Genomic DNA, 27500 nt, shown 5'->3' on the forward strand with positions numbered 1-27500 from the left:
TTAACAACAAAAAACATCGTGCAACGAAAACTTCCTGTCACCCTCAGACTGTTAATGTGTTTATAACAAGGGTTAATGTGTTTATAACAAGGGTTGATGTGTTTATAACAAGGGTTAAGGTGTTTATAACAAGGGTTGATGTGTTTATAACAAGGGTTGATGTGTTTATAACAAGGGTTAATGTGTTTATAACAAGGGTTAATGTGTTTATAACAAGGGTTAATGTGTTTATAACAAGGGTTGATGTGTTTATAACAAGGGTTAATGTGTTTATAACAAGGGTTAATGTGTTAATAACAAGGGTTGATGTGGAACCGCTAACTGAAGGTCCTGCTTTTTGCTTCTCAGAACGTACATTTTGATCATTGCCTTTAGTGAGTCGTTTTGACACAGTGCTTATTGCAAATAGTAGGTGGATCTTAAAAGATCCTTTTGGGTTGGTCGAGCGGCAGGCAAGTGTCAGTGAGTGTGACGGTGTGTACTACTGCGTTTGTCTTGCAAGAACGGAGGAGAGACCAGCTCTCAGACTCTCTAGGAAGAAAGAGGTCGTTGCCCTCATCCGTGAGAGTGGTGGATTGTCGGTCATGTGCCTGTCACGGGAGAAATGCAAGCCGGTAAACGAATTCTGTCAATTCAAAGTGCACTCAGTACACATGGTACTACACTCTATCAATACTTCACATTTATGTTCTGTTCCACATCTGTGAGCACTTCCCACCTGTCGTCATATTTATAAACGAGGACATGTGTGCTCTTTCACTGCAGATGGAAAGTTTACTTAGGACAATTTGTGGCTGAAGTTTTGTGTTCTACGTTTTAGAAGATCCAATTTCAGATTTGTAAATTTATCTATTTTTGTGTTATGCATCTAATGACTGTATTTTTACTAACTTGTATAAATTAGACTGTTTTATCAACACATGAACTGTTTTGAACTATTTTAAAAATATTTTTTTAACCAAACAGGAGAAATAAACGTTCAATCATTACTGAGTGAAATTAACAACAAAAAACATCGTGCAACTAAAACTTCCTGTCACCCTCAGACTGTTAATGTGTTTATAACAAGGGTTAATGTGTTTATAACAAGGGTTAATGTGTTTATAACAAGGGTTGATGTGTTTATAACAAGGGTTAATGTGTTAATAACAAGGGTTAATGTGTTAATAACAAGGGTTGATGTGTTTATAACAAGGGTTAATGTGTTTATAACAAGGGTTAATGTGTTAATAACAAGGGTTAATGTGTTTATAACAAGGGTTAATGTGTTAATAACAAGGGTTAATGTGTGTATAACAAGGGTTAATGTGTTAATAACAAGGGTTTATGTGGAACCGCTAACTGAAGGTCCTGGTTTTTGCTTCTCAGAACGTACATTTTGATCGGATTGCCTCTGTTTCTCTGTCATTGGTCTGCAGTTTGTCATTTGTTACATTGTATCAGGGAGTTATCAAAATGCTTTTTACGATTCACAGCGTTATGCAGCCTTTTTCTGTTCAAGTTCAGTGCTACCACACCTGATTCTACTGCCACACCTGATTCTACTACCACACCTGATTCTACTACCACACCTGATTCTACTACCACACCTGATTCTACTACTCAGCTGTTCATCGAGACCATGAATAGTCCAGCGCTACCACACCTGATTCTACTACTCAGCTGTTCTTTCATGAATAGTCCAGTGCTACCACACCTGATTCTACTACTCAGCTGTTCATCGAGACCATGAATAGTCCAGCGCTACCACACCTGATTCTACTACTCACCTGATTCTAATACCACACCTGATTCTACTACCACACCTGATTCTACTACCACACCTGATTCTACTTCTCAGCTGATTTTACTACTCAGCTGTTCATCGAGACCGTGAATAGTCCAGTGCTACCACACCTGATTCTACTACTCAGCTGTTCTTCCATGAATAGTCCAGTGCTACCACACCTGATTCTAATACTCAGCTGTTCTTCCATGAATAGTCCAGTGCTACCACACCTGATTCTACTACCACACCTGATTCTACTACTCAGCTGTTCATCCATGAATAGTCCAGTGCTACCACACCTGATTCTACTACTCAGCTGTTCATCGAGACCATGAATAGTCCAGTGCTACCACACCTGATTCTACTACTCAGCTGATAACCTCTACCAAGGTTATCCAGCACCACAACACCTATTCCACCCACGCTCTACCAAGGTTATCCAGCACCACAACACCTATTCCACCCATGCTCTACCAAGGTTATCCAGCACCACAACACATATTCCACCCATGCTCTACCAAGGTTATCCGGCACCACAATGCCTCTTCCACCCACGCTCTACCAAGGTTTTACAGCACCACAATGCCTATTCCCCCCTCTTCCCCCTATGCTCTACCAAGGTTATCCAGCACCACAATGCCTATTCCACCCATGCTCTACCAAGGTTATCCAGCACCACAATGCCTCTTCCACCCATGCTCTACCAAGGTTATCCAGCACCACAATGCCTCTTCCACCCACGCTCTACCAAGGTTTTACAGCACCACAATGCCTCTTCCACCCATGCTCTACCAAAGGTTTTAGAGCATGGGTGGAATAGGTGTTGTCATGCTGTAAAACCTTGGTAGAGCATGGGTGGAATAGGTGTTGTGGTGCTGTAAAACCTTGGTAGAGCATGAGTGGAATAGGTGTTGTCGTGCTGTAAAACCTTGGTAGAGCGTGGGTGGAAGAGGCATTGTGGTGCTGGATAACCTTGGTAGAGCATGAGTGGAATAGGTGTTGTCGTGCTCTAAAACCTTGGTAGAGTATGGGTGGAATAGGCATTGTGGTGCTCATGGGAATTTCCTTTATCTTTCAGCTTCAGACCAATGCCTACTTCTGACTTAACCTCTTTGATCTCTAGGGGCGCTATTTCATTTTTGGATAAAAAACGTTCCCGTTTTAAGCGCGATATTTTGTCACGAAAAGATGCTCGACTATGCATATTCTTGACAGTTTTTGAAAGAAAACACTCTGAAGTTTCAGAATCTGCAAAGATATTGTCTGTAAGTGCCCCAGAACTCATTCTACAGGCGAAACCAAGATGATGCGTCAACCAGGAAATGAGCAGAATTTCTGAAGCTCTGTTTTCCATTGTCTCCTTATATGGCTGTGATTGCGCAAGGAATGAGCCTACACTTTCTGTCGTTCCCCCAAGGTGTTAGCAGCATTGTGACGTATTTGTAGGCATATCATTGGAAGATTGACCATAAGAGACTACATTTTCCAAGTGTCCGCCTGGTGTCCTGCGTCGAAACTGGTGCGCAAAGCCATGTGCAAGTATTTTTCCATTTGATTGAGGGGAGAAACCATGCTTCCACGAACGATATATCATTGAAGAGATATGTGAAAAACACCTTGAGGATTGATTCTAAACAACGTTTGCCATGTTTTCAGTCGATATTATGGAGTTAATTTGGAAAAAAGTTTGCGTTTTGAGGACTGAATTTTCGGGTTTTTTTGGTAGCCAAATGTGATGTATAAAACGGAGCTATTTCTAATACACAAAGAATCTTTTTGGAAAACCTGAGCATCTGCTATCTAACTGAGAGTATCCTCATTGAAAACATCAGAAGTTCTTCAAAGGTAAATGATTTTATTTGAAGGCTTTTATGTTTTTGTTGAAATGTTGCGTGCTGGATGCTAACGCTAATGCTAACGCTAAATGCTACGCTAGCTAGCTACTTTTACACAAATGATTGTTTTCCTATGGTTGAGAAGCATATTTTGAAAATCTGAGATGACAGTGTTGTTTACAAAAGGCTAAGCTTGAGAGACGGCATATTTATTTCATTTCATTTGCGATTTTCATGAATAGTTAACGTTGCGTTATGGTAATGAGCTTGAGTCTGTATTCCTGATACCGGATCCGGGATGAGGAGATCAGAGAGGTTAAAACGTTTTTCTTTTTCAGTACAAGACCAGTTCTACCACACCTGATTCTACTATTCACGATCCCGATGAACAGCTGAGGTCTTTAATTGCATTATACCTCGATGCCTCATCATCATCATCTCTCACCTCGATGCCCTCCTTGTTGAGTGCGTACTCATCAAAGTTGAGAATGGCGGTCTTGATGGTGCGAGGAGGAGGCAGGACGGTCAGTCCGATGTTGATGGCGTTACTCCTCTTGGAGTCCAGAACGATGACCTCCTGGCGTTTACCGTCCGCTGCCGTTTTCTGATGGAACAAAAAAAGGACAGACAGACAGACAGGTTACTGAGAGGTCACGTAATCTGTTTTCTGATGGAACAACAGACAGACAGACAGACAGACAGACAGACAGACAGACAGACACTTTGTGACCCTCTGCTGATGTAAGAAGGGATCAATCAACTTGATTGATTGACTGACTGGATACAAGTAGTGTACAAGACTCATTCTCTACATACATATTCATGGAGTCTATTCTTTTCTCTCTGTCTCTCTCTATCTTGATCGCAATTCAATTGAATTCAAGGGTCTTTATTGACATGGGAAACATATGTTTACATCGCCAAAGCAAGTGAAATAGATAATAAACAAAAGTGAAATAAACAATAAAAGGTGAACAGTAAATAAGTTACAAAGGAAAAGAGACATTTCAGAAAGGGGAAAATAAATAAGCATAAATATGGGTTGTATTTACAGTGGTGTTTGTTCTTCACTGGTTACCCCTTTTCTTGTGGCAACAGGTCACAAATCTTGCTGCTGTGATGGAACACTGTGGAATTTCACCCAGTAAATGTGGTGTTAAACTTGTGGCGCTGATGTTTAGGCCGAGGTATGTATAGCTTTTTGTGTGCTCTAGGGCAACAGTGTCTAGATGGAATTTGTATTTGTGGTCCTGGCGACTGGACCTTTTTTGGAACAACATTATTTTGGTCTTACTGAGATTTACTGTCAGAGCCCAGGTCTGACAGAATCTGTGCAGAAGATCTAGATGCTGCTGTAGGCCCTCCTTGGTTGGGGACAGAAGCACCAGATAATCAGCAAACAGTAGACAATTGATTTCAGATTGTAGTAGGGTGAGGCCGGGTGTTGTAGACTATTAGAGTGCCTTCACCTGCACACTTGTTATTGAGTACATTAATCGTATAATGTCGTATATTTTCCACCCAACATCACTTTCCATCAATTTGTATAGCAGGCCCTCGTGTCAACAGCTATTTGGAAATCAACAAAGAATGAGAAGACATTGCTTTTGTTTGGTTTATGTCACGTATTGTACGTATTGTCAATACGCGTGTGTAGGTGTATACGTGGTCTGTCGTGTGATAGTTTGGTAAGAAGCCAATTTGACATTTGCTCAGGACATTGATTTCACTGAAAAAAATGTGGAGTCTGCTGTTGAGGATTTTTCAGCGGTTACTGTTGACGCAGATTCCACAGTAATTATTGGGGTCAAATTTGTCTCAAATTTTAATATGATCAGACCTTAGTTCCACATTTGTGAGGAGATGCCAAGGTTGATGTTAAAGCATTTAAGTATATCCCATTTGAATTTGTGGTTTGTATATTTTATAATTTCGTTTAATATACCATCAACACCACAGGCCTTTTTGGGAAGGAGGGTTTGTATGTTTTCCTGTAACTCAGGTCTGGTATTTTTAACAGTGTCTCTGGATTGTCCCTGAGGAGTTTTGTGTTTGTACTCTCTCATACAGTGTGGTGAACTGTACTACGATAGGCTCTGCACAGGGGTGTAAGGAAGCAGCAACAGGGGTGTAAGGAAGCAGCAGGGGTGTAAGGAAGCAGCAGGGGTGTAAGGAAGCAGCAGGGGTGTAAGGAAGCAGCAGGGGTGTCAGGAAGCAGCAGGGGTGTCAGGAAGCAGCAACATGGGTGTCAGGAAGCAGCAGGGGTGTCAGGAAGCAGCAGGGGTGTCAGGAAGCAGCAACATGGGTGTCAGGAAGCAGCAGGGGTGTCAGGAAGCAGCAAGGGTGTAAGGAAGCAGCAGGGGTGCAAGGAAGCAGCAGCAGGGTTGTCATGAAGCAGCAGGGGTGTAAGGAAGCAGCAGGGGTGTCAGGAAGCAGCAGGGTGTAAGGAAGCAGCAGGGGTGTAAGTAAGCAGCAGGGGTGTAAGTAAGCAGCAGCAGGGGTGTAAGGAAGCAGCAGGGGTATAAGGAAGCAGCAGGGGTATAAGGAAGCAGCAGGGGTGTAAGTAAGCAGCAGGGGTATAAGGAAGCAGCAGGGGTGTAAGTAAGCAGCAGGGGTGTAAGTAAGCAGCAGGGGTGTAAGTAAGCAGCAGCAGGGGTATAAGGAAGCAGCAGGGGTGTAAAGAAGCAGCAGGGGTGTAAGGAAGCAGCAGCAGGGGTGTAAGGAAGCCATGGAGTAGGGTGCCTTAGATGCCTCTGCATGTGGGTGGTTCTGAATCACCTTCTCCATTGTTTGATTCAAGGGCTTTTACACCTCTCACTTCACCCCTCAGTGTAAATGAATGTTACTGCTGGGACGTCTGTCCAGTCCTAGAACGCTTGGTAGCTCTTTAGTTTTCACGAACCATTCAGTCTTTATAAAGTCAAATATCTAGAGATTATTGTAACGCCTTTTACTTCTTGGTTTTAAGTATAGCTTGGTGGTAAGAACCTTTCCTGGTCATTTTGTCCAAAATCCAGGTTCTATTTTTGTTGTTTTGATTTTGAAGTGAAGGGTATGTTGTAGAGAGCAGAATCCTTTATAGGTCATTGTGAAAAAGTCTATTAGTTTATCTAACTCAAAACAAATATTTTTGATAAAAGGTTCTGGAAAAGTTAATGTACTCATGACCTCTCTCTCTCTAACCCCCCCCCCCCCCTACCCTGCTTTACCACAGCTGTAGTCAATTTCAGAGTGAGTGCTGATCCCTAAATCCTTACCAGGCTGGAGAGGAAGGGATGGAGGGAGGGAGAGCGAGAGAGAGAGAGAGAGAGAGAGAGAGAGAGAGAGAGAGAGATACAGACAGAGAGAGAGAGATGAAGAGAGAGAGAGAGAGAGAGAGAGAGAGAGACAGAAAGAGAGAGAGAGAGATAAAGAGAGAGAGAAAGAGCGATAGAGCTGTTCTTAAACTCTTCAATATTATCCTCATCTATGGCCTCTTCCCAAATATTTGGAACCAAGGACTGAGCACCTCAATCCACAGAAGACCAATTAATACCGTATTAATTACTGTGGAATCTGAACAAATGTCAACTTGGCGTCTTACCAAAATACCATGTAACAGACCACGTATTCACCCTGCACACCCTAATTGACAGACAAACCAAAAGCAAAGTCTTCTCATGCTTTACTGATTTTAAAAAACACTTGTGACTCAATTTGACGTGAGGGTCTGCCATACACATTTATGGAAAGCTCGGGGGGAAAATGACAAAATCATTGAACACAAACAATAAGTGTGCAGCTAAAATTGGCAATAACACACATATTTATTTTCTCAAGGCCGTGGGGTGAGACAGGGATGCAGCATGAGCCCCACCCTCTTCAACATATACAGTTGAAGTCGGAAGTTTACATACCCTTAGGTTGGAGTCATTAAAACTCATTTTTCAACCACTCCACCAATTTCTTGTTAACAAACTATAGTTTTGGCAAGTCTGTTAGGACATCTACTTTGTTCATGACACAAGTAATTTTTCCAACAATTGATTACAGACAGATTATTTCACTTATAATTCACTGTAGCACAATTCCAGTGGGTCAGAAGTTTACATACACTAAGTTGACTGTGCCTTTAAACAGCTTCGAAAATTCCAGAAAATTATGTCATGGTTTTAGAAGCTTCTGATAGGCTAACTGACATCGTTTGAGTCAATTGGAGGTGTACCTGTGGATGTATTTCAAGGCCTACCTTCAAACTCAGTGCCTCTTTGCCTGACATCATGGGCCAATCAAATTAAATCAGCCAAAACCTCAGAACTGTTTTTGTAGACCTCCACAAGTCTGGTTCATCCTTGAGAGCAATTTCCAAAAGCCTGAAGGTACCACGTTCATCTGTACAAATAATAGTACGCAAGTATAAACACCATGGGGACTTCATAGTCAAAGTGATACTCTGCCACTGTGTACTTTCTGTTTAGTGCCAAATAGCATTCCAGTTTGCTCTGTTTTTTTGTTAATTCATTCCAATGTGTCAAGCAAATGTCTTTTTGTTTTCTTATGATTTGGTTAGGTCTAATTGTGTTGCTGTCCTGGGGCTCTGTGGGGTCTGTTTGTGTTTGTGAACAGAGCCCCAGGACCAGCTTGCTTAGGGGACTCTTCTCCAGCTTCCTCTTAGGTGGTTGTAGAATTTAACGGCTCTTTTCTGGATTTTGATAATTAGCAGGTATCGGCTTAATTCTGCTCTGCTTGCATTGTTTGATGTTCTACGTTGTACACAGAGGAAATATTTGCAGAATTCTGCATGCAGAGTCCCAATTTGGTGTTTTTTCCCATTTTGTGAATTCTTGTCTCTCTCTCTCTCTTTCCTCTCTTCTCTGTCCTCTCACTGTGTGTGTGTGTGTGTGTGTGTGTGTGTGTGTGTGTGTGTGTGTGTGTGTGTGTGTGTGTGTGTGTGTGTGTGTGTGTGTGTGTGTGTGTGTGGACTTGTTTACAGCCTGGTAAGGATTTAGGGATCAGCACTCACTCTGAAATTGACTACAGCTGTGGTGATGCAGGGGGGTCGGTATGGAGGGGAAAGAGTAGGAGTGTGTGCATGTACATGTTTCTAAAAATGACAGTGTTGTGTGTGTGTGTACATGACCTCACTCCTACGCCCCACTCTTGTAGGCTACATGCAAACCATTAGTGCTTATTAGCAGAAGGAAGTCATCCAATAGTAATAACAGCCTGGTCATCATCCAATAGTTATAGTTATAACAGACTGGTCACATCCAATAGTTATAACAGCCTGGTCATCATCCAATAGTTATAGTTATAACAGACTGGTCACATCCAATAGTAATAACAGCCTGGTCATCATCCAATAGTTATAGTTATAACAGCCTGGTCATCATCCAATAGTAATAACAGCCTGGTCACATCCAATAGTAATAACAGCCTGGTCACATCCAATAGTTATAACAGCCTGGTCATCATCCAACAGTTATAACAGCCTGGTCATCATCCAATAGTTAACAGCCTGGTCATCATCCAATAGTTATAACAGCCTGGTCACATCCAATAGTAATAACAGCCTGGTCACATCCAATAGTAATAACAGCCTGGTCACATCCAATAGTTATAACAGCCTGGTCATCATTCAATAGTTATAACAGCCTGGTCACATCCAATAGTAATAAAAGCCTGGTCATCATCCAATAGTAATAACAGCCTGGTCATCATTAAATAGTTATAGTTATAACAGCCTGGTCATCATCCAATAGTTATAACAGCCTGGTCATCATCCAATAGTAATAAAAGCCTGGTCATCATCCAATAGTAATAACAGCCTGGTCATCATCCAATAGTTATAGTTATAACAGCCTGGTCATCATCCAATAGTTATAACAGCCTGGTCATCATCCAATAGTAATAACAGCCTGGTCACATCCAATAGTAATAACAGCCTGGTCACATCCAATAGTAATAACAGCCTGGTCACATCCAATAGTAATAACAGCCTGGTCACATCCAATAGTAATAACAGCCTGGTCACATCCAATACTAATAACAGCCTGGTCACATCCAATAGTTATAACAGCCTGGTCATCATCCAATAGTAATAACAGCCTGGTCATCATCCAATAGTAATAACAGCCTGGTCATCATCCAATAGTTATAACAGCCTGGTCATCATCCAATAGTTATAACAGCCTGGTCATCATCCAACAGCTATAACAGCCTGGTCATCATCCAATAGTTAAAAGCCTGGTCATCATCCAATAGTTATAACATTCTGGTCACATCCAATAGTAATAACAGCCTGGTCACATCCAATAGTAATAACAGCCTGGTCACATCCAATAGTAATAACAGCCTGGTCACATCCAATAGTTATAGTTATAACAGCCTGGTCATCATCCAATAGTTATAACATCCTGGTCACATCCAATAGTAATAACAGCCTGGTCACATCCAATAGTTATAACAGCCTGGTCATCATCCAATAGTAATAACAGCCTGGTCACATCCAATAGTAATAACAGCCTGGTCACATCCAATAGTAATAACAGCCTGGTCACATCCAATAGTAATAACAGCCTGGTCACATCCAATAGTAATAACAGCCTGGTCACATCCAATAGTAATAACAGCCTGGTCACATCCAATAGTTATAACAGCCTGGTCATCATTCAATAGTTATAACAGCCTGGTCACATCCAATAGTAATAAAAGCCTGGTCATCATCCAATAGTAATAACAGCCTGGTCATCATTAAATAGTTATAGTTATAACAGCCTGGTCATCATCCAATAGTTATAACAGCCTGGTCATCATCCAATAGTAATAAAAGCCTGGTCATCATCCAATAGTAATAACAGCCTGGTCATCATCCAATAGTTATAGTTATAACAGACTGGTCACATCCAATAGTTATAACAGCCTGGTCATCATCCAATAGTTATAACAGCCTGGTCATCATCCAGTAGTTATAACAGCCTGGTCACATCCAATAGTAATAACAGCCTGGTCACATCCAATAGTAATAACAGCCTGGTCATCATCCAATAGTTATAACAGCTTGGTCATCATCCAATAGTTATAGTTATAACAGCCTGGTCATCATCCAATAGTAATAAAAGCCTGGTCATCATCCAATAGTAATAAAAGCCTGGTCATCATCCAATAGTTATAACAGCCTGGTCATCATCCAATAGTTATAACAGCCTGGTCACATCCAATAGTAATAACAGCCTGGTCACATCCAATAGTAATAACAGCCTGGTCATAATCCAATAGTTATAACAGCTTGGTCACATCCAATAGTAATAACAGCCTGGTCATCATCCAATAGTTATAGTTATAACAGCCTGGTCATCATCCAATAGTTATAACAGCCTGGTCATCATCCAATAGTAATAACAGCCTGGTCATCATCCAATAGTAATAACAGCCTGGTCATCATCCAATAAGTTATAATAGCCTGGTCATCATCCAATAGTTATAGTTATAACAGCCTGGTCATCATCCAATAGTTATAACAGCCTGGTCATCATCCAATAGTTATAACAGCCTGGTCATCATCCAATAGTAATAACAGCCTGGTCATCATCCAATAGTTATAGTTATAACAGCCTGGTCATCATCCAATAGTTATAACAGCCTGGTCATCATCCAATAGTAATAACAGCCTGGTCATCATCCAATAGTAATAACAGCCTGGTCATCATCCAATAAGTTATAACAGCCTGGTCATCATCCAATAGTTATAGCAGCCTGGTCATCATCCAATAGTAATAACAGCCTGGTCATCATCCAATAGTAATAACAGCCTGGTCACATCCAATAGTTATAACAGCCTGGTCATCATCCAATATTTATAGTTATAACAGCCTGGTCATCATCAAATAGTTATAACAGCCTGGTCATCATCCAATAGTTATAACAGCCTGGTCATCATCAAATAGTTATAGTTATAACAGCCTGGCCATCATCCAATAGTTATAACAGCCTGGTCATCATCCAATAGTTATAGTTATAACAGCCTGGTCATCATCCAATAGTAATAACAGCCTGGTCATCATCCAATAGTTATAGTTATAACAGACTGGTCACATCCAATAGTTATAACAGCCTGGTCATCATCCAATAGTTATAACAGCCTGGTCATCATCCAATAGTTATAACAGCCTGGTCACATCCAATAGTAATAACAGCCTGGTCACATCCAATAGTAATAACAGCCTGGTCATCATCCAATAGTTATAACAGCTTGGTCATCATCCAATAGTTATAGTTATAACAGCCTGGTCATCATCCAATAGTAATAAAAGCCTGGTCATCATCCAATAGTAATAAAAGCCTGGTCATCATCCAATAGTTATAACAGCCTGGTCATCATCCAATAGTTATAACAGCCTGGTCACATCCAATAGTAATAACAGCCTGGTCACATCCAATAGTAATAACAGCCTGGTCATAATCCAATAGTTATAACAGCTTGGTCACATCCAATAGTAATAACAGCCTGGTCATCATCCAATAGTTATAGTTATAACAGCCTGGTCATCATCCAATAGTTATAACAGCCTGGTCATCATCCAATAGTAATAACAGCCTGGTCATCATCCAATAGTAATAACAGCCTGGTCATCATCCAATAAGTTATAATAGCCTGGTCATCATCCAATAGTTATAGTTATAACAGCCTGGTCATCATCCAATAGTTATAACAGCCTGGTCATCATCCAATAGTTATAACAGCCTGGTCATCATCCAATAGTAATAACAGCCTGGTCATCATCCAATAGTTATAGTTATAACAGCCTGGTCATCATCCAATAGTTATAACAGCCTGGTCATCATCCAATAGTAATAACAGCCTGGTCATCATCCAATAGTAATAACAGCCTGGTCATCATCCAATAAGTTATAACAGCCTGGTCATCATCCAATAGTTATAGCAGCCTGGTCATCATCCAATAGTAATAACAGCCTGGTCATCATCCAATAGTAATAACAGCCTGGTCACATCCAATAGTTATAACAGCCTGGTCATCATCCAATATTTATAGTTATAACAGCCTGGTCATCATCAAATAGTTATAACAGCCTGGTCATCATCCAATAGTTATAACAGCCTGGTCATCATCAAATAGTTATAGTTATAACAGCCTGGCCATCATCCAATAGTTATAACAGCCTGGTCATCATCCAATAGTTATAGTTATAACAGCCTGGTCATCATCCAATAGTAATAACAGCCTGGTCATCATCCAATAGTTATAGTTATAACAGACTGGTCACATCCAATAGTTATAACAGCCTGGTCATCATCCAATAGTTATAACAGCCTGGTCATCATCCAGTAGTTATAACAGCCTGGTCACATCCAATAGTAATAACAGCCTGGTCACATCCAATAGTAATAACAGCCTGGTCATCATCCAATAGTTATAACAGCTTGGTCATCATCCAATAGTTATAGTTATAACAGCCTGGTCATCATCCAATAGTAATAAAAGCCTGGTCATCATCCAATAGTAATAAAAGCCTGGTCATCATCCAATAGTTATAACAGCCTGGTCATCATCCAATAGTTATAACAGCCTGGTCACATCCAATAGTAATAACAGCCTGGTCACATCCAATAGTAATAACAGCCTGGTCATCATCCAATAGTTATAACAGCTTGGTCACATCCAATAGTAATAACAGCCTGGTCATCATCCAATAGTTATAGTTATAACAGCCTGGTCACATCCAATAGTAATAACAGCCTGGTCACATCCAATAGTAATAACAGCCTGGTCATCATCCAATAGTAATAAAAGCCTGGTCATCATCCAATAGTTATAACAGCCTGGTCATCATCCAATAGTTATAACAGCCTGGTCACATCCAATAGTAATAACAGCCTGGTCACATCCAATAGTAATAACAGCCTGGTCATCATCCAATAGTTATAACAGCTTGGTCACATCCAATAGTTATAACAGCCTGGTCATCATCCAATAGTAATAACAGCCTGGTCATCATCCAATAGTAATAACAGCCTGGTCATCATCCAATAAGTTATAACAGCCTGGTCATCATCCAATAGTTATAGTTATAACAGCCTGGTCATCATCCAATAGTTATAACAGCCTGGTCATCATCCAATAGTAATAACAGCCTGGTCATCATCCAATAGTAATAACAGCCTGGTCATCATCCAATAGTTATAACAGCCTGGTCATCATCCAATAGTTATAGTTATAACAGCCTGGTCATCATCCAATAGTTATAACAGCCTGGTCATCATCCAATAGTTATAACAGCCTGGTCATCATCCAATAGTTATAGTTATAACAGCCTGGTCATCATCCAATAGTAATAACAGCCTGGTCATCATCCAATAGTTATAGTTATAACAGACTGGTCACATCCAATAGTTATAACAGCATGGTCATCATCCAATAGTTATAGTTATAACAGACTGGTCACATCCAATAGTAATAACAGCCTGGTCATCATCCAATAGTTATAGTTATAACAGCCTGGTCATCATCCAATAGTAATAACAGCCTGGTCACATCCAATAGTAATAACAGCCTGGTCACATCCAATAGTTATAACAGCCTGGTCATCATCCAACAGTTATAACAGCCTGGTCATCATCCAATAGTTAACAGCCTGGTCATCATCCAATAGTTATAACAGCCTGGTCACATCCAATAGTAATAACAGCCTGGTCACATCCAATAGTAATAACAGCCTGGTCACATCCAATAGTAATAACAGCCTGGTCACATCCAATAGTTATAACAGCCTGGTCATCATCCAATAGTAATAACAGCCTGGTCACATCCAATAGTAATAACAGCCTGGTCACATCCAATAGTAATAACAGCCTGGTCACATCCAATAGTAATAACAGCCTGGTCACATCCAATAGTAATAACAGCCTGGTAACATCCAATAGTAATAACAGCCTGGTCACATCCAATAGTTATAACAGCCTGGTCATCATCCAATAGTTATAACAGCCTGGTCACATCCAATAGTAATAAAAGCCTGGTCATCATCCAATAGTAATAACAGCCTGGTCATCATTAAATAGTTATAGTTATAACAGCCTGGTCATCATCCAATAGTTATAACAGCCTGGTCATCATCCAATAGTAATAAAAGCCTGGTCATCATCCAATAGTAATAAAAGCCTGGTCATCATCCAATAGTTATAACAGCCTGGTCATCATCCAATAGTTATAACAGCCTGGTCACATCCAATAGTAATAACAGCCTGGTCACATCCAATAGTAATAACAGCCTGGTCATCATCCAATAGTTATAACAGCTTGGTCACATCCAATAGTAATAACAGCCTGGTCATCATCCAATAGTTATAGTTATAACAGCCTGGTCATCATCCAATAGTTATAACAGCCTGGTCATCATCCAATAGTAATAACAGCCTGGTCATCATCCAATAGTAATAACAGCCTGGTCATCATCCAATAGTTATAACAGCCTGGTCATCATCCAATAGTTATAGTTATAACAGCCTGGTCATCATCCAATAGTTATAACAGCCTGGTCATCATCCAATAGTAATAACAGCCTGGTCATCATCCAATAGTAATAACAGCCTGGTCATCATCCAATAGTTATAACAGCCTGGTCATCATCCAATAGTTATAGTTATAACAGACTGGTCACATCCAATAGTTATAACAGCCTGGTCATCATCCAATAGTTATAGTTATAACAGCCTGGTCATCATCCAATAGTTATAACAGCCTGGTCATCATCCAATAGTTATAGTTATAACAGACTGGTCACATCCAATAGTAATAACAGCCTGGTCACATCCAATAGTAATAACAGCCTGGTCACATCCAATAGTAATAACAGCCTGGTCACATCCAATAGTTATAGTTATAACAGCCTGGTCATCATCCAATAGTTATAACATCCTGGTCACATCCAATAGTTATAACAGCCTGGTCATCATCCAATAGTTATAGTTATAACAGCCTGGTCATCATCCAATAGTAATAACAGCCTGGTCATCATCCAATAGTTATAGTTATAACAGACTGGTCACATCCAATAGTTATAACAGCCTGGTCATCATCCAATAGTTATAGTTATAACAGACTGGTCACATCCAATAGTTATAACAGCCTGGTCATCATCCAATAGTAATAACAGCCTGGTCACATCCAATAGTAATAACAGCCTGGTCACATTCAATAGTTATAACAGCCTGGTCATCATCCAACAGTTATAACAGCCTGGTCATCATCCAATAGTTAACAGCCTGGTCATCATCCAATAGTTATAACAGCCTGGTCACATCCAATAGTAATAACAGCCTGTTCACATCCAATAGTAATAACAGCCTGGTCACATCCAATAGTAATAACAGCCTGGTCACATCCAATAGTTATAGTTATAACAGCCTGGTCATCATCCAATAGTTATAACATCCTGGTCACATCCAATAGTAATAACAGCCTGGTAACATCCAATAGTTATAACAGCCTGGTCATCATCCAATAGTAATAACAGCCTGGTCACATCCAATAGTAATAACAGCCTGGTCACATCCAATAGTAATAACAGCCTGGTCACATCCAATAGTAATAACAGCCTGGTCACATCCAATAGTAATAACAGCCTGGTCACATCCAATAGTAATAACAGCCTGGTCACATCCAATAGTAATAACAGCCTGGTCACATCCAATAGTTATAACAGCCTGGTCATCATCCAATAGTTATAACAGCATGGTCACATCCAATAGTAATAAAAGGCTGGTCATCATCCAATAGTAATAACAGCCTGGTCATCATTAAATAGTTATAGTTATAACAGCCTGGTCATCATCCAATAGTTATAACAGCCTGGTCATCATCCAATAGTAATAAAAGCCTGGTCATCATCCAATAGTAATAAAAGCCTGGTCATCATCCAATAGTTATAACAGCCTGGTCATCATCCAATAGTTATAACAGCCTGGTCACATCCAATAGTAATAACAGCCTGGTCACATCCAATAGTAATAACAGCCTGGTCATCATCCAATAGTTATAACAGCTTGGTCACATCCAATAGTAATAACAGCCTGGTCATCATCCAATAGTTATAGTTATAACAGCCTGGTCATCATCCAATAGTTATAACAGCCTGGTCATCATCCAATAGTAATAACAGCCTGGTCATCATCCAATAGTAATAACAGCCTGGTCATCAAAAATAGTTATAACAGCCTGGTCATCACCCAATAGTTATAGTTATAACAGCCTGGTCATCATCCAATAGTTATAACAGCCTGGTCATCATCCAATAGTAATAACAGCCTGGTCATCATCCAATAGTAATAACAGCCTGGTCATCATCCAATAGTTATAACAGCTTGGTCACATCCAATAGTAATAACAGCCTGGTCATCATCCAATAGTAATAAAAGCCTGGTCATCATCCAATAGTAATAAAAGCCTGGTCATCATCCAATAGTTATAACAGCCTGGTCATCATCCAATAGTTATAACAGCCTGGTCACATCCAATAGTAATAACAGCCTGGTCACATCCAATAGTAATAACAGCCTGGTCATCATCCAATAGTTATAACAGCTTGGTCACATCCAATAGTAATAACAGCCTGGTCATCATCCAATAGTTATAGTTATAACAGCCTGGTCATCATCCAATAGTTATAACAGCCTGGTCATCATCCAATAGTAATAACAGCCTGGTCATCATCCAATAGTAATAACAGCCTGGTCATCATCCAATAGTTATAACAGCCTGGTCATCACCCAATAGTTATAGTTATAACAGCCTGGTCATCATCCAATAGTTATAACAGCCTGGTCATCATCCAATAGTAATAACAGCCTGGTCATCATCCAATAGTAATAACAGCCTGGTCATCATCCAATAGTTATAACAGCCTGGTCATCATCCAATAGTTATAGTTATAACAGCCTGGTCATCATCCAATAGTTATAACAGACTGGTCACATCCAATAGTTATAACAGCATGGTCATCATCCAATAGTTATAGTTATAACAGACTGGTCACATCCAATAGTAATAACAGCCTGGTCATCATCCAATAGTTATAGTTATATCAGCCTGGTCATCATCCAATAGTAATAACAGCCTGGTCACATCCAATAGTAATAACAGCCTGGTCACATCCAATAGTTATAACAGCCTGGTCATCATCCAACAGTTATAACAGCCTGGTCATCATCCAATAGTTAACAGCCTGGTCATCATCCAATAGTTATAACAGCCTGGTCACATCCAATAGTAATAACAGCCTGGTCACACCCAATAGTAATAACAGCCTGGTCACATCCAATAGTAATAACAGCCTGGTCACATCCAATAGTTATAGTTATAACAGCCTGGTCATCATCCAATAGTTATAACATCCTGGTCACATCCAATAGTAATAAAAGCCTGGTCATCATCCAATAGTTATAACAGCCTGGTCATCATCCAATAGTTATAACAGCCTGGTCACATCCAATAGTAATAACAGCCTGGTCACATCCAATAGTAATAACAGCCTGGTCATCATCCAATAGTTATAACAGCTTGGTCACATCCAATAGTAATAACAGCCTGGTCATCATCCAATAGTTATAGTTATAACAGCCTGGTCATCATCCAATAGTTATAACAGCCTGGTCATCATCCAATAGTAATAACAGCCTGGTCATCATCCAATAGTAATAACAGCCTGGTCATCATCCAATAGTTATAACAGCCTGGTCATCACCCAATAGTTATAGTTATAACAGCCTGGTCATCATCCAATAGTTATAACAGCCTGGTCATCATCCAATAGTAATAACAGCCTGGTCATCATCCAATAGTAATAACAGCCTGGTCATCATCCAATAGTTATAACAGCCTGGTCATCATCCAATAGTTATAGTTATAACAGCCTGGTCATCATCCAATAGTTATAACAGACTGGTCACATCCAATAGTTATAACAGCATGGTCATCATCCAATAGTTATAGTTATAACAGACTGGTCACATCCAATAGTAATAACAGCCTGGTCATCATCCAATAGTTATAGTTATATCAGCCTGGTCATCATCCAATAGTAATAACAGCCTGGTCACATCCAATAGTAATAACAGCCTGGTCACATCCAATAGTTATAACAGCCTGGTCATCATCCAACAGTTATAACAGCCTGGTCATCATCCAATAGTTAACAGCCTGGTCATCATCCAATAGTTATAACAGCCTGGTCACATCCAATAGTAATAACAGCCTGGTCACACCCAATAGTAATAACAGCCTGGTCACATCCAATAGTAATAACAGCCTGGTCACATCCAATAGTTATAGTTATAACAGCCTGGTCATCATCCAATAGTTATAACATCCTGGTCACATCCAATAGTAATAACAGCCTGGTCACATCCAATAGTTATAACAGCCTGGTCATCATCCAATAGTAATAACAGCCTGGTCACATCCAATAGTAATAACAGCCTGGTCACATCCAATAGTAATAACAGCCTGGTCACATCCAATAGTAATAACAGCCTGGTCACATCCAATAGTAATAACAGCCTGGTCACATCCAATAGTTATAACAGCCTGGTCACATCCAATAGTTATAACAGCCTGGTCACATCCAATAGTAATAACAGCCTGGTCACATCCAATAGTAATAACAGCCTGGTCACATCCAATAGTTATAACAGCCTGGTCATCATCCAATAGTAATAACAGCCTGGTCACATCCAATAGTTATAACAGCCTGGTCACATCCAATAGTTATAACAGCCTGGTCATCATCCAATAGTTATAGTTATAACAGCCTGGTCACATCCAATAGTTATAACAGCCTGGTCACATTCAATAGTAATAACAGCCTGGTCACATCCAATAGTTATAACAGCCTGGTCACATCCAATAGTTATAACAGCCTGGTCACATCCAATAGTTATAACAGCCTGGTCACATCCAATAGTAATAACAGCCTGGTCACATCCAATAGTAATAACAGCCTGGTCACATCCAATAGTTATAACAGCCTGGTCACATCCAATAGTAATAACAGCCTGGTCACATCCAATAGTTATAGTTATAACAGCCTGGTCACATCCAATAGTATTAACAGCCTGGTCACATCCAATAGTTATAACAGCCTGGTCATCATCCAATTGTTATAGTTATAACAGCCTGGTCACATCCAATAGTAATAACAGCCTGGTCACATCCAATAGTAATAACAGCCTGGTCACATCCAATAGTAATAACAGCCTGGTCATCATCCAATAGTAATAACAGCCTGGTCACATCCAATAGTTATAACAGCCTGGTCACATCCAATAGTTATAACAGCCTGGTCACATCCAATAGTAATAACAGCCTGGTCATCATCCAATAGTAATAACAGCCTGGTCATCATCCAATAGTAATAACAGCCTGGTCATCATCCAATAGTAATAACAGCCTGGTCATCATCCAATAGTAATAACAGCCTGGTCACATCCAACAGTTACAGTAATAACAGCCTGGTCATCATCCAATAGTTATAACAGCCTGGTTAGTTATAGTTATAACAGTCATCTACAGCATCTATATCGTTTAGGAATTTGTAAAGGCTTTGATTTCTGGTCAAACATGCAAAGGGGGACTTTTACGTACAGACCCCTGCCAAACTGATATCGATACGTACAGACCCCTGCCAAACTGATATTGATACGTACAGACCCCTGCCAAACTGATATTGATACGTAAAGACCCCTGCCAAACTGATATCGATACGTAAAGACCCCTGCCAAACTGATATCGATAAGTACAGACCATTGCCAAACTGATATCGAAACGTACAGACCCCTGCCAAACTGATATCGATACGTACAGACCCCTGCCAAACAGATATCGATACGTACAGACCCCTGCCAAACTGATATCGATACGTACAGACCCCTGCCAAACTGATATCGATACGTAAAGACCCTGCCAAACTGATATCGATACGTAAAGACCCCTGCCAAACTGATAACGATACGTACAGACCCCTGCCAAACTGATATCGATACGTAAAGACCCCTGCCAAACTGATATCGATACGTACAGACCCCTGCCAAACTGATATCGATACGTACAGACCCCTGCCAAACTGATATCGATACGTAAAGACCCTGCCAAACTGATATCGATACGTAAAGACCCCTGCCAAACTGATAACGATACGTACAGACCCCTGCCAAACTGATATCGATACGTAAAGACCCCTGTCAAACTGATATCGATACGTACAGACCCCTGCCAAACTGATGTCGATATGTACAGACCCCTGCCAAACTGATATCGATACGTACAGATCCCTGCCAAACTGATATCGATACGTACAGACCCCTGCCAAACTGATATCGATACGTACAGACCCCTGCCAAACTGATATCGATACGTAAAGACCCCTGCCAAACTGATATCAATACGTAAAGACCCCTGCCAAACTGATATCGATACGTAAAGACCCCTGCCAAACTGATATAGATACGTAAAGACCCCTGCCAAACTGATATAGATACGTAAAGACCCCTGCCAAACTGATATCGATACGTAAAGACCCCTGCCAAACTGATATCTATACGTACAGACCCCTGCCAAACTGATATCAATACGTACAGACCCCTGCCAAACTGATATCGACACGTAAAGACTCCTGCCAAACTGATATCAATACGTAAAGACCCCTGCCAAACTGATATCGATACGTAAAGACCCCTGCCAAACTGATATCAATACGTAAAGACCCCTGCCAAACTGATATCAATATGTAAAGACCCCTGCCAAACTGATATCGATACGTAAAGACCCCTGCCAAACTGAAATCAATATATAAAGACCCCTGCCAAACTGATATTGATACGTAAAGACCCCTGCCAAACTGATATCGATACATAAAGACCCCTGCCAAACTGATATCAACAAGTAAAGACCCCTGCCAAACTGATATCGATACGTAAAGACCCCTGCCAAACTGATATCGATACGTAAAGACCCCTGCCAAACTGATATCGATACGTAAAGACCCCTGCCAAACTGATATCGACACGTAAAGACCCCTGCCAAACTGATATCGATACGTAAAGACCCCTGCCAAACTGATATCGATACGTAAAGACCCCTGCCAAACTGATATCGATACGTAAAGACCCCTGCCAAACTGATATCAATACATAAAGACCCCTTCGAAACTGATATTGATATGTAAAGACCCCTGCCAAACTGATATCGATACGTACAGACCCCTGCCAAACTGATATTGATACGTAAAGACCCCTGCCAAACTGATATCAATACATAAAGACCCCTGCCAAACTGATATCGATATGTAAAGACCCCTGGGAGACATTTGTTCAGCCTTCTGTAAGTTTAAGATACACAACCATTTTCTTCACTGGTCTATTAACTAATTTAACCCCTTGGTGACGTCTTTTCAAACAGGTCTTACAATAGAAGGGAAATATTATAATTTTTACAATTTCACAATATTATTCACTCATAATGAGAAGATATATATATATACACAGGATATATATACACAGGATATACTGTATATAAACTCAGCAAAAAAACAAACATCCTCTCACTGTCAACTGGGTTTATTTTCAGCAAACTTATTAACATGAGAAAATATTTGTATGAACATAACAAGATTCAACAGACAGACATAAACTGAACAAGTTCCACAGACACGTGACTAACAGAAATGGAATAATGTGTCCCTGAACAAAGGGGGGTCAAAAACAAAAGTAACAGTCAGTCATCTGGTGTGGCCACCAGCTGCATTAAGTACTGCAGTGCATCTCCTCCTCATGGACTGCACCAGATTTGCCAGTTCTTGCTGTGAGATGTTACCCCACTCTTCCACCAAGGCACATGCAAGTTCTCAGACATTTCTGGGGTGGAATGGCCCTAGCCCTCACCCTCCGATCCAACAGGTCACAGACGTGCTTAATGGGATTGAGATCCGGGCTCTTTGCTGGCCATGGCAGAACACTGACATTCCTCTCTAGCAGGAATTCATGCACAGAACGAGCAGTATGGCTGGTGGCATTGTCATGCTGGAGGGTCATGTCAGGATGAGCCTGCAGGAAGGGTACCACATGAGGGAGGAGGATGTCTTCCCTGTAACGCACAGCGTTGAGATTGCCTGCAATGGCAACAAGCTCAGTCCGATGATGCTGTGACACACCACCCCAGACCATGACGGATCCTCCACCTCCAAATCGATCCCGCTCCAGAGTACAGGGCTCAGTGTAATTCTCATTCCTTCGACGATAAATGCGAACCCGACCATCACCACTGGTGAGGCAAAACCGTGACTTGTCAATGAAGAGCACTTTATTCCAGTCCTGTCTGGTCCAGCGACGGTGGGTTTGTGCCCATAGGTAACGTTGTTGCTGGTGATGTCTGGTGAGGACCTGCCTTACAACAGGCCTACAAGCCCTCAGTCCAGCCTCTCTCAGCCTATTGCGGACAGTCTGAGCACTGATGGAGGGATTGTGTGTTCCTGGTGTAACTCTGGCAGTTGTTGTTGCTATCCTGTACCTGTCCCGCAGGTGGGATGTTCGGATGTACCAATCCTGTACAGGTGTTGTTACACATGGTCTGCCACTACAAGGACGATCAGCTGTCTTAGGTATCTCACAGTACGGACATTGCAATTTATTGCCCTGGCCACATCTGCGGTCCTCATGTCTCCTTGCAGCATGCCTAAGGCAAGTTCACACAGATGAGCAGGGACCCTGGGCATCTTTCTTTTGGTGTTTTTCAGAGTCAGTAGAAAGGCCTCTTTAGTGGCCTAAGTTTTCATAGCTGTGACCTTAATTGCCTATCGTCTGTAAATCTGTTAGTGTCTTAACAACCGTTCCACAGGTGCATGTTCATTAATTGTTTATGGTTCATTGAACAAGCTCGAGAAACAGGGTTTAAACCCTTTACATTGAAATCAATGTTTTTTTGTTTGTTTGGCATACATTTTAAAGTGATTTAAATCCGAGTCGCAGTCCGTAATTCCGTCATCGTGGGGGAAGAACCCCGTTACTGTCTCTCGATGGAGAGACACATTACCTTCATGAGACCCTTACGATATCACAAAACGAGATGTTTCAGGTAAAGTGAGAGAGACATTTCCAACACAGATCCCCCTGACAGACGTACAAGTGATTCCAAGGTGCTCTCCAACCAGGATCAGTTCTCCGACTGACCCCCTGAACCTAACAGGAGTATAGCCCCACCAGACTGTGTGTGTGTGCGTGTGTGCGCGTGCGTGTGTGCGTGCGTGCGTGTGCGCGTGCGCACGCACGTGTGTGTGTGTGTGTGTGTGTGTGTGTGTGCGTGTGTGTGTGTGTGTGTGTGTGTGTGTGCGGAGGCCACCAGTCTTAACCAGAGGGGATTCGAATGCTAGCAGATTAAAATAACACTTGTGGTTTTGAGAGGCGTCTATAGTTCAAAGTGCCAGAAGTTAGCGTTCAGCCCCCAGCCTCTCCTATCCAGACCTTACCTATTATAGGAAGTCAGAGGTCTTAAGGGGCCTTCCACAGGGGGTATGTCTACACACGTAGACAAGGGTAAAGGGATAGATGGATTCTCATTTACCCTTGGCTGTGATCGGTTCAGTCTTGATGTTTTGATGTCTAACATACTTGTGTGTGCATGCATGTGTGTGTGGTTACCTTGGTGACAGGTATCTCCTTGGACTTGGTCTGGAAGAGGTGTTCTAGTTTGGACGTGTCTATCTTGACCGGCTCTAGTTTGAACCACAGAGAGTCTCCACTGCTCCTGCTGCTAATGTACTGGTAGTCTGACGGACGCACCTGGAACACAACCACTAGATTAATGACCTGGAACACAACCACTAGATTAATGACCTGGAACACAACCAATAGATTAATGACCTGGAACACAACCAATAGATTAATGACCTGGAACACAACCAATAGATTAATGACCTGGAACACAACCAATAGATTAATGTCCTGGAACACAACCAATAGATTAATGACCTGGAACACAACCAATAGATGAATGACCTGGAACACAACCAATAGATTAATGACCTGGAACACAACCAATAGATTAATGACCTGGAACACAACCAATAGATTAGTGACCTGGAACACAACCACAACCAATAGATTAATGACCTGGAACACAACCAATAGATTAATGTCCTGGAACACAACCAATATATTAATGACCTGGAACACAACCAATAGATTAATGACCTGGAACACAACCAATAGATGAATGACCTGGAACACAACCACAACCAATAGATGAATGACCTGGAACACAACCACCACCAATAGATTAATGACCTGGAACACAACCACAACCAATATATTAATGACCTGGAACACAACCACAACCAATAGATTAATGACCTGGAACACAACCACAACCAATAGATTAATGACCTGGAACACAACCACAACTAATAGATTTATGACCTGGAACACAACCACAGCCAATAGATTAATGTCCCGGAACACAACCAATAGATTAATGACCTGGAACACAACCAATAGATTAATGACCTGGAACACAACCAATAGATTAATGACCTGGAACACAACCACAACCAATAGATTAATGACCTGGAACACAACCAATAGATTAATGACCTGGAACACAACCAATAGATTAATGACCTGGAACACAACCACAACCAATAGATTAATGAACTGGAACACAACCAATAGATGAATGACTTGGAACACAACCACAACAAATATATTAATGACCTGGAACACAGTCACAACCACTAGATTAATGACATGGAACACAACCAATAGATTAATGACCTGGAACACAACCACAACGAATAGATTAATGACCTGGAACACAACCAATAGATTAATGACTTGGAACACAACAACAACCAATAGATTAATGACCTGGAACACAACCATAACCAATACATTAATGACCTGGAACACAATCATAACCAATACATTAATGACCTGGAACACAATCATAACCAATACATTAATGACCTGGAACACAATCATAACCAATACATTAATGACCTGGAACACAATCATAACCAATACATTAATGACCTGGAACACAATCATAACCAATACATTAATGACCTGGAACACAATCATAACCAATAGATTATTGACCTGGAACACAAACACAACCAATAGATGAATGACCTGGAACACAAACACAACCAATAGATGAATGACCTGGAACACAAACACAACCAATAGATGAATGACCTGGAACACAAACACAACCAATAGATGAATGACCTGGAACAAAATCATAACCAATAGATGAATGGATAGTGTTCGGGAAAGGATCATTTTTATGACCTTTTTTAGGTCAAGTCTTCATTCAATCCCGCTGTATAAATTTAACCCCGAAGAGACCGAACCACAGGTTCTACATTAGATCACAGCCATAAATACATCAATGGATTTAATCATCAAAGCCTACAGTGTAAAGAGCAGGTGTTCAAATTGTTTTGTTTACTCAGTGTAAAGAGCAGGTGTTCATAATGTTTTGTTCGTTCAGTGTAAAGAGCAGGTGTTCATAATGTTTTGTATACTCAGTGTAAAGAGCAGGTGTTCATAATGTTTTGTATTGTATATTCAGTGTAAAGAGCAGGTGTTCATAATGTTTTGTTCGTTCAGTGTAAAGAGCAGGTGTTCATAATGTTTTGTATACTCAGTGTAAAGAGCAGGTGTTCATAATGTTTTGTATTGTATATTCAGTGTAAAGAGCAGGTGTTCATAATGTTTTGTATTGTATATTCAGTGTAAAGAGCAGGTGTTCATAATGTTTTGTCCAGACAGTGTAAAGAGCAGGTGTTCATAATGTTTTGTTCGCTCAGTGTAAAGAGCAGGTGTTCATAATGTTTTGTCCAGACAGTGTAAAGAGCAGGTGTTCATAATGTTTTGTCCAGACAGTGTAAAGAGCAGGTGTTCATAATGTTTTGTATACTCAGTGTAAAGAGCAGGTGTTCATAATGTTTTGTATACTCAGTGTAAAGAGCAGGTGTTCATAATGTTTTGTTCGTTCAGTGTAAAGAGCAGGTGTTCTTAATGTTTTGTATACTCAGTGTAAAGAGCAGGTGTACATAATGTTTAGTTCGTTCAGTGTAAAGAGCAGGTGTTCATAATGTTTTGTTCGTTCAGTGTAAAGAGCAGGTGTTCATAATGTTTTGTATACTCAGTGTAAAGAGCAGGTGTTCATAATGTTTTGTTCACTCAGTGTAAAGAGCAGGTGTTCATAATGTTTTGTATACTCAGTGTAAAGAGCAGGTGTTCATAATGTTTTGTTTACTCAGTGTAAAGAGCAGGTGTTCATAATGTTTTGTTCGTTCAGTGTAAAGAGCAGGTGTTCTTAATGTTTTGTGTACTCAGTGTAAAGAGCAGGTGTTCATAATGTTTTGTATACTCAGTGTAAATAGCAGGTGTTCATAATGTTTTGTATACTCAGTATAAAGAGCAGGTGTTCTTAATGTTTTGTGTACTCAGTGTAATCTTGAACCCAAAAATAAAAGGGGATTGAAAGGAGACTTTTTATCATTGATGTTTCAACAAATAGGTTCAATTTGAATACTGCTCCATGTTCAACCCCTTTTAGGACACTGGCCTCGGTAAAACAGTAGAGTAGAATTCTTACCTCACTCCAGAACAACCTGATCGTCTTCTTACTCTTCTGGACTGGTTCTGAAGGAGGGGCGGGGGCCGCGGAGCAGAAGGGGGGTGGAGGAGGCATGCTTCTCATCCCTGGCATTGGGGGTGGTGGTGGACAACCCAACAGGGGTGGGGGGCAGGATGGGAGGTAAGGGTTAGGGGGTGGGGGAGGAGGGGGACACAGGGAGTCTGAACCCCCCAGCAGACCGGCATCCAGAATGTCTTGATCGTCTTC

At 40.8% G+C, this 27500-nt stretch overlaps 1 protein-coding gene across 1 annotated transcript in view; it reads right to left on the reverse strand.

Moving 5' to 3' along the window:
• Positions 1 to 27500, reverse strand: part of LOC139372811 (FH1/FH2 domain-containing protein 3-like) — a 59914-nt gene that overhangs the window by 13901 nt on the left and 18513 nt on the right. Inside the window, exons 6-8 of the mRNA XM_071112616.1 lie at positions 27252 to 27500; positions 24287 to 24427; positions 4049 to 4207 (exon numbers count right to left, since the gene is read on the reverse strand). The exon at positions 27252 to 27500 is cut by the window's right edge and continues 473 nt beyond it. Coding sequence (XP_070968717.1) covers positions 4049 to 4207; positions 24287 to 24427; positions 27252 to 27500 — 549 coding nt within the window. The remainder of the gene's footprint in view (positions 1 to 4048; positions 4208 to 24286; positions 24428 to 27251) is intronic.

This window comes from Oncorhynchus clarkii, chromosome 18, assembly GCF_045791955.1.
Source record: "Oncorhynchus clarkii lewisi isolate Uvic-CL-2024 chromosome 18, UVic_Ocla_1.0, whole genome shotgun sequence".
NCBI lineage: Eukaryota > Metazoa > Chordata > Actinopteri > Salmoniformes > Salmonidae > Oncorhynchus > Oncorhynchus clarkii.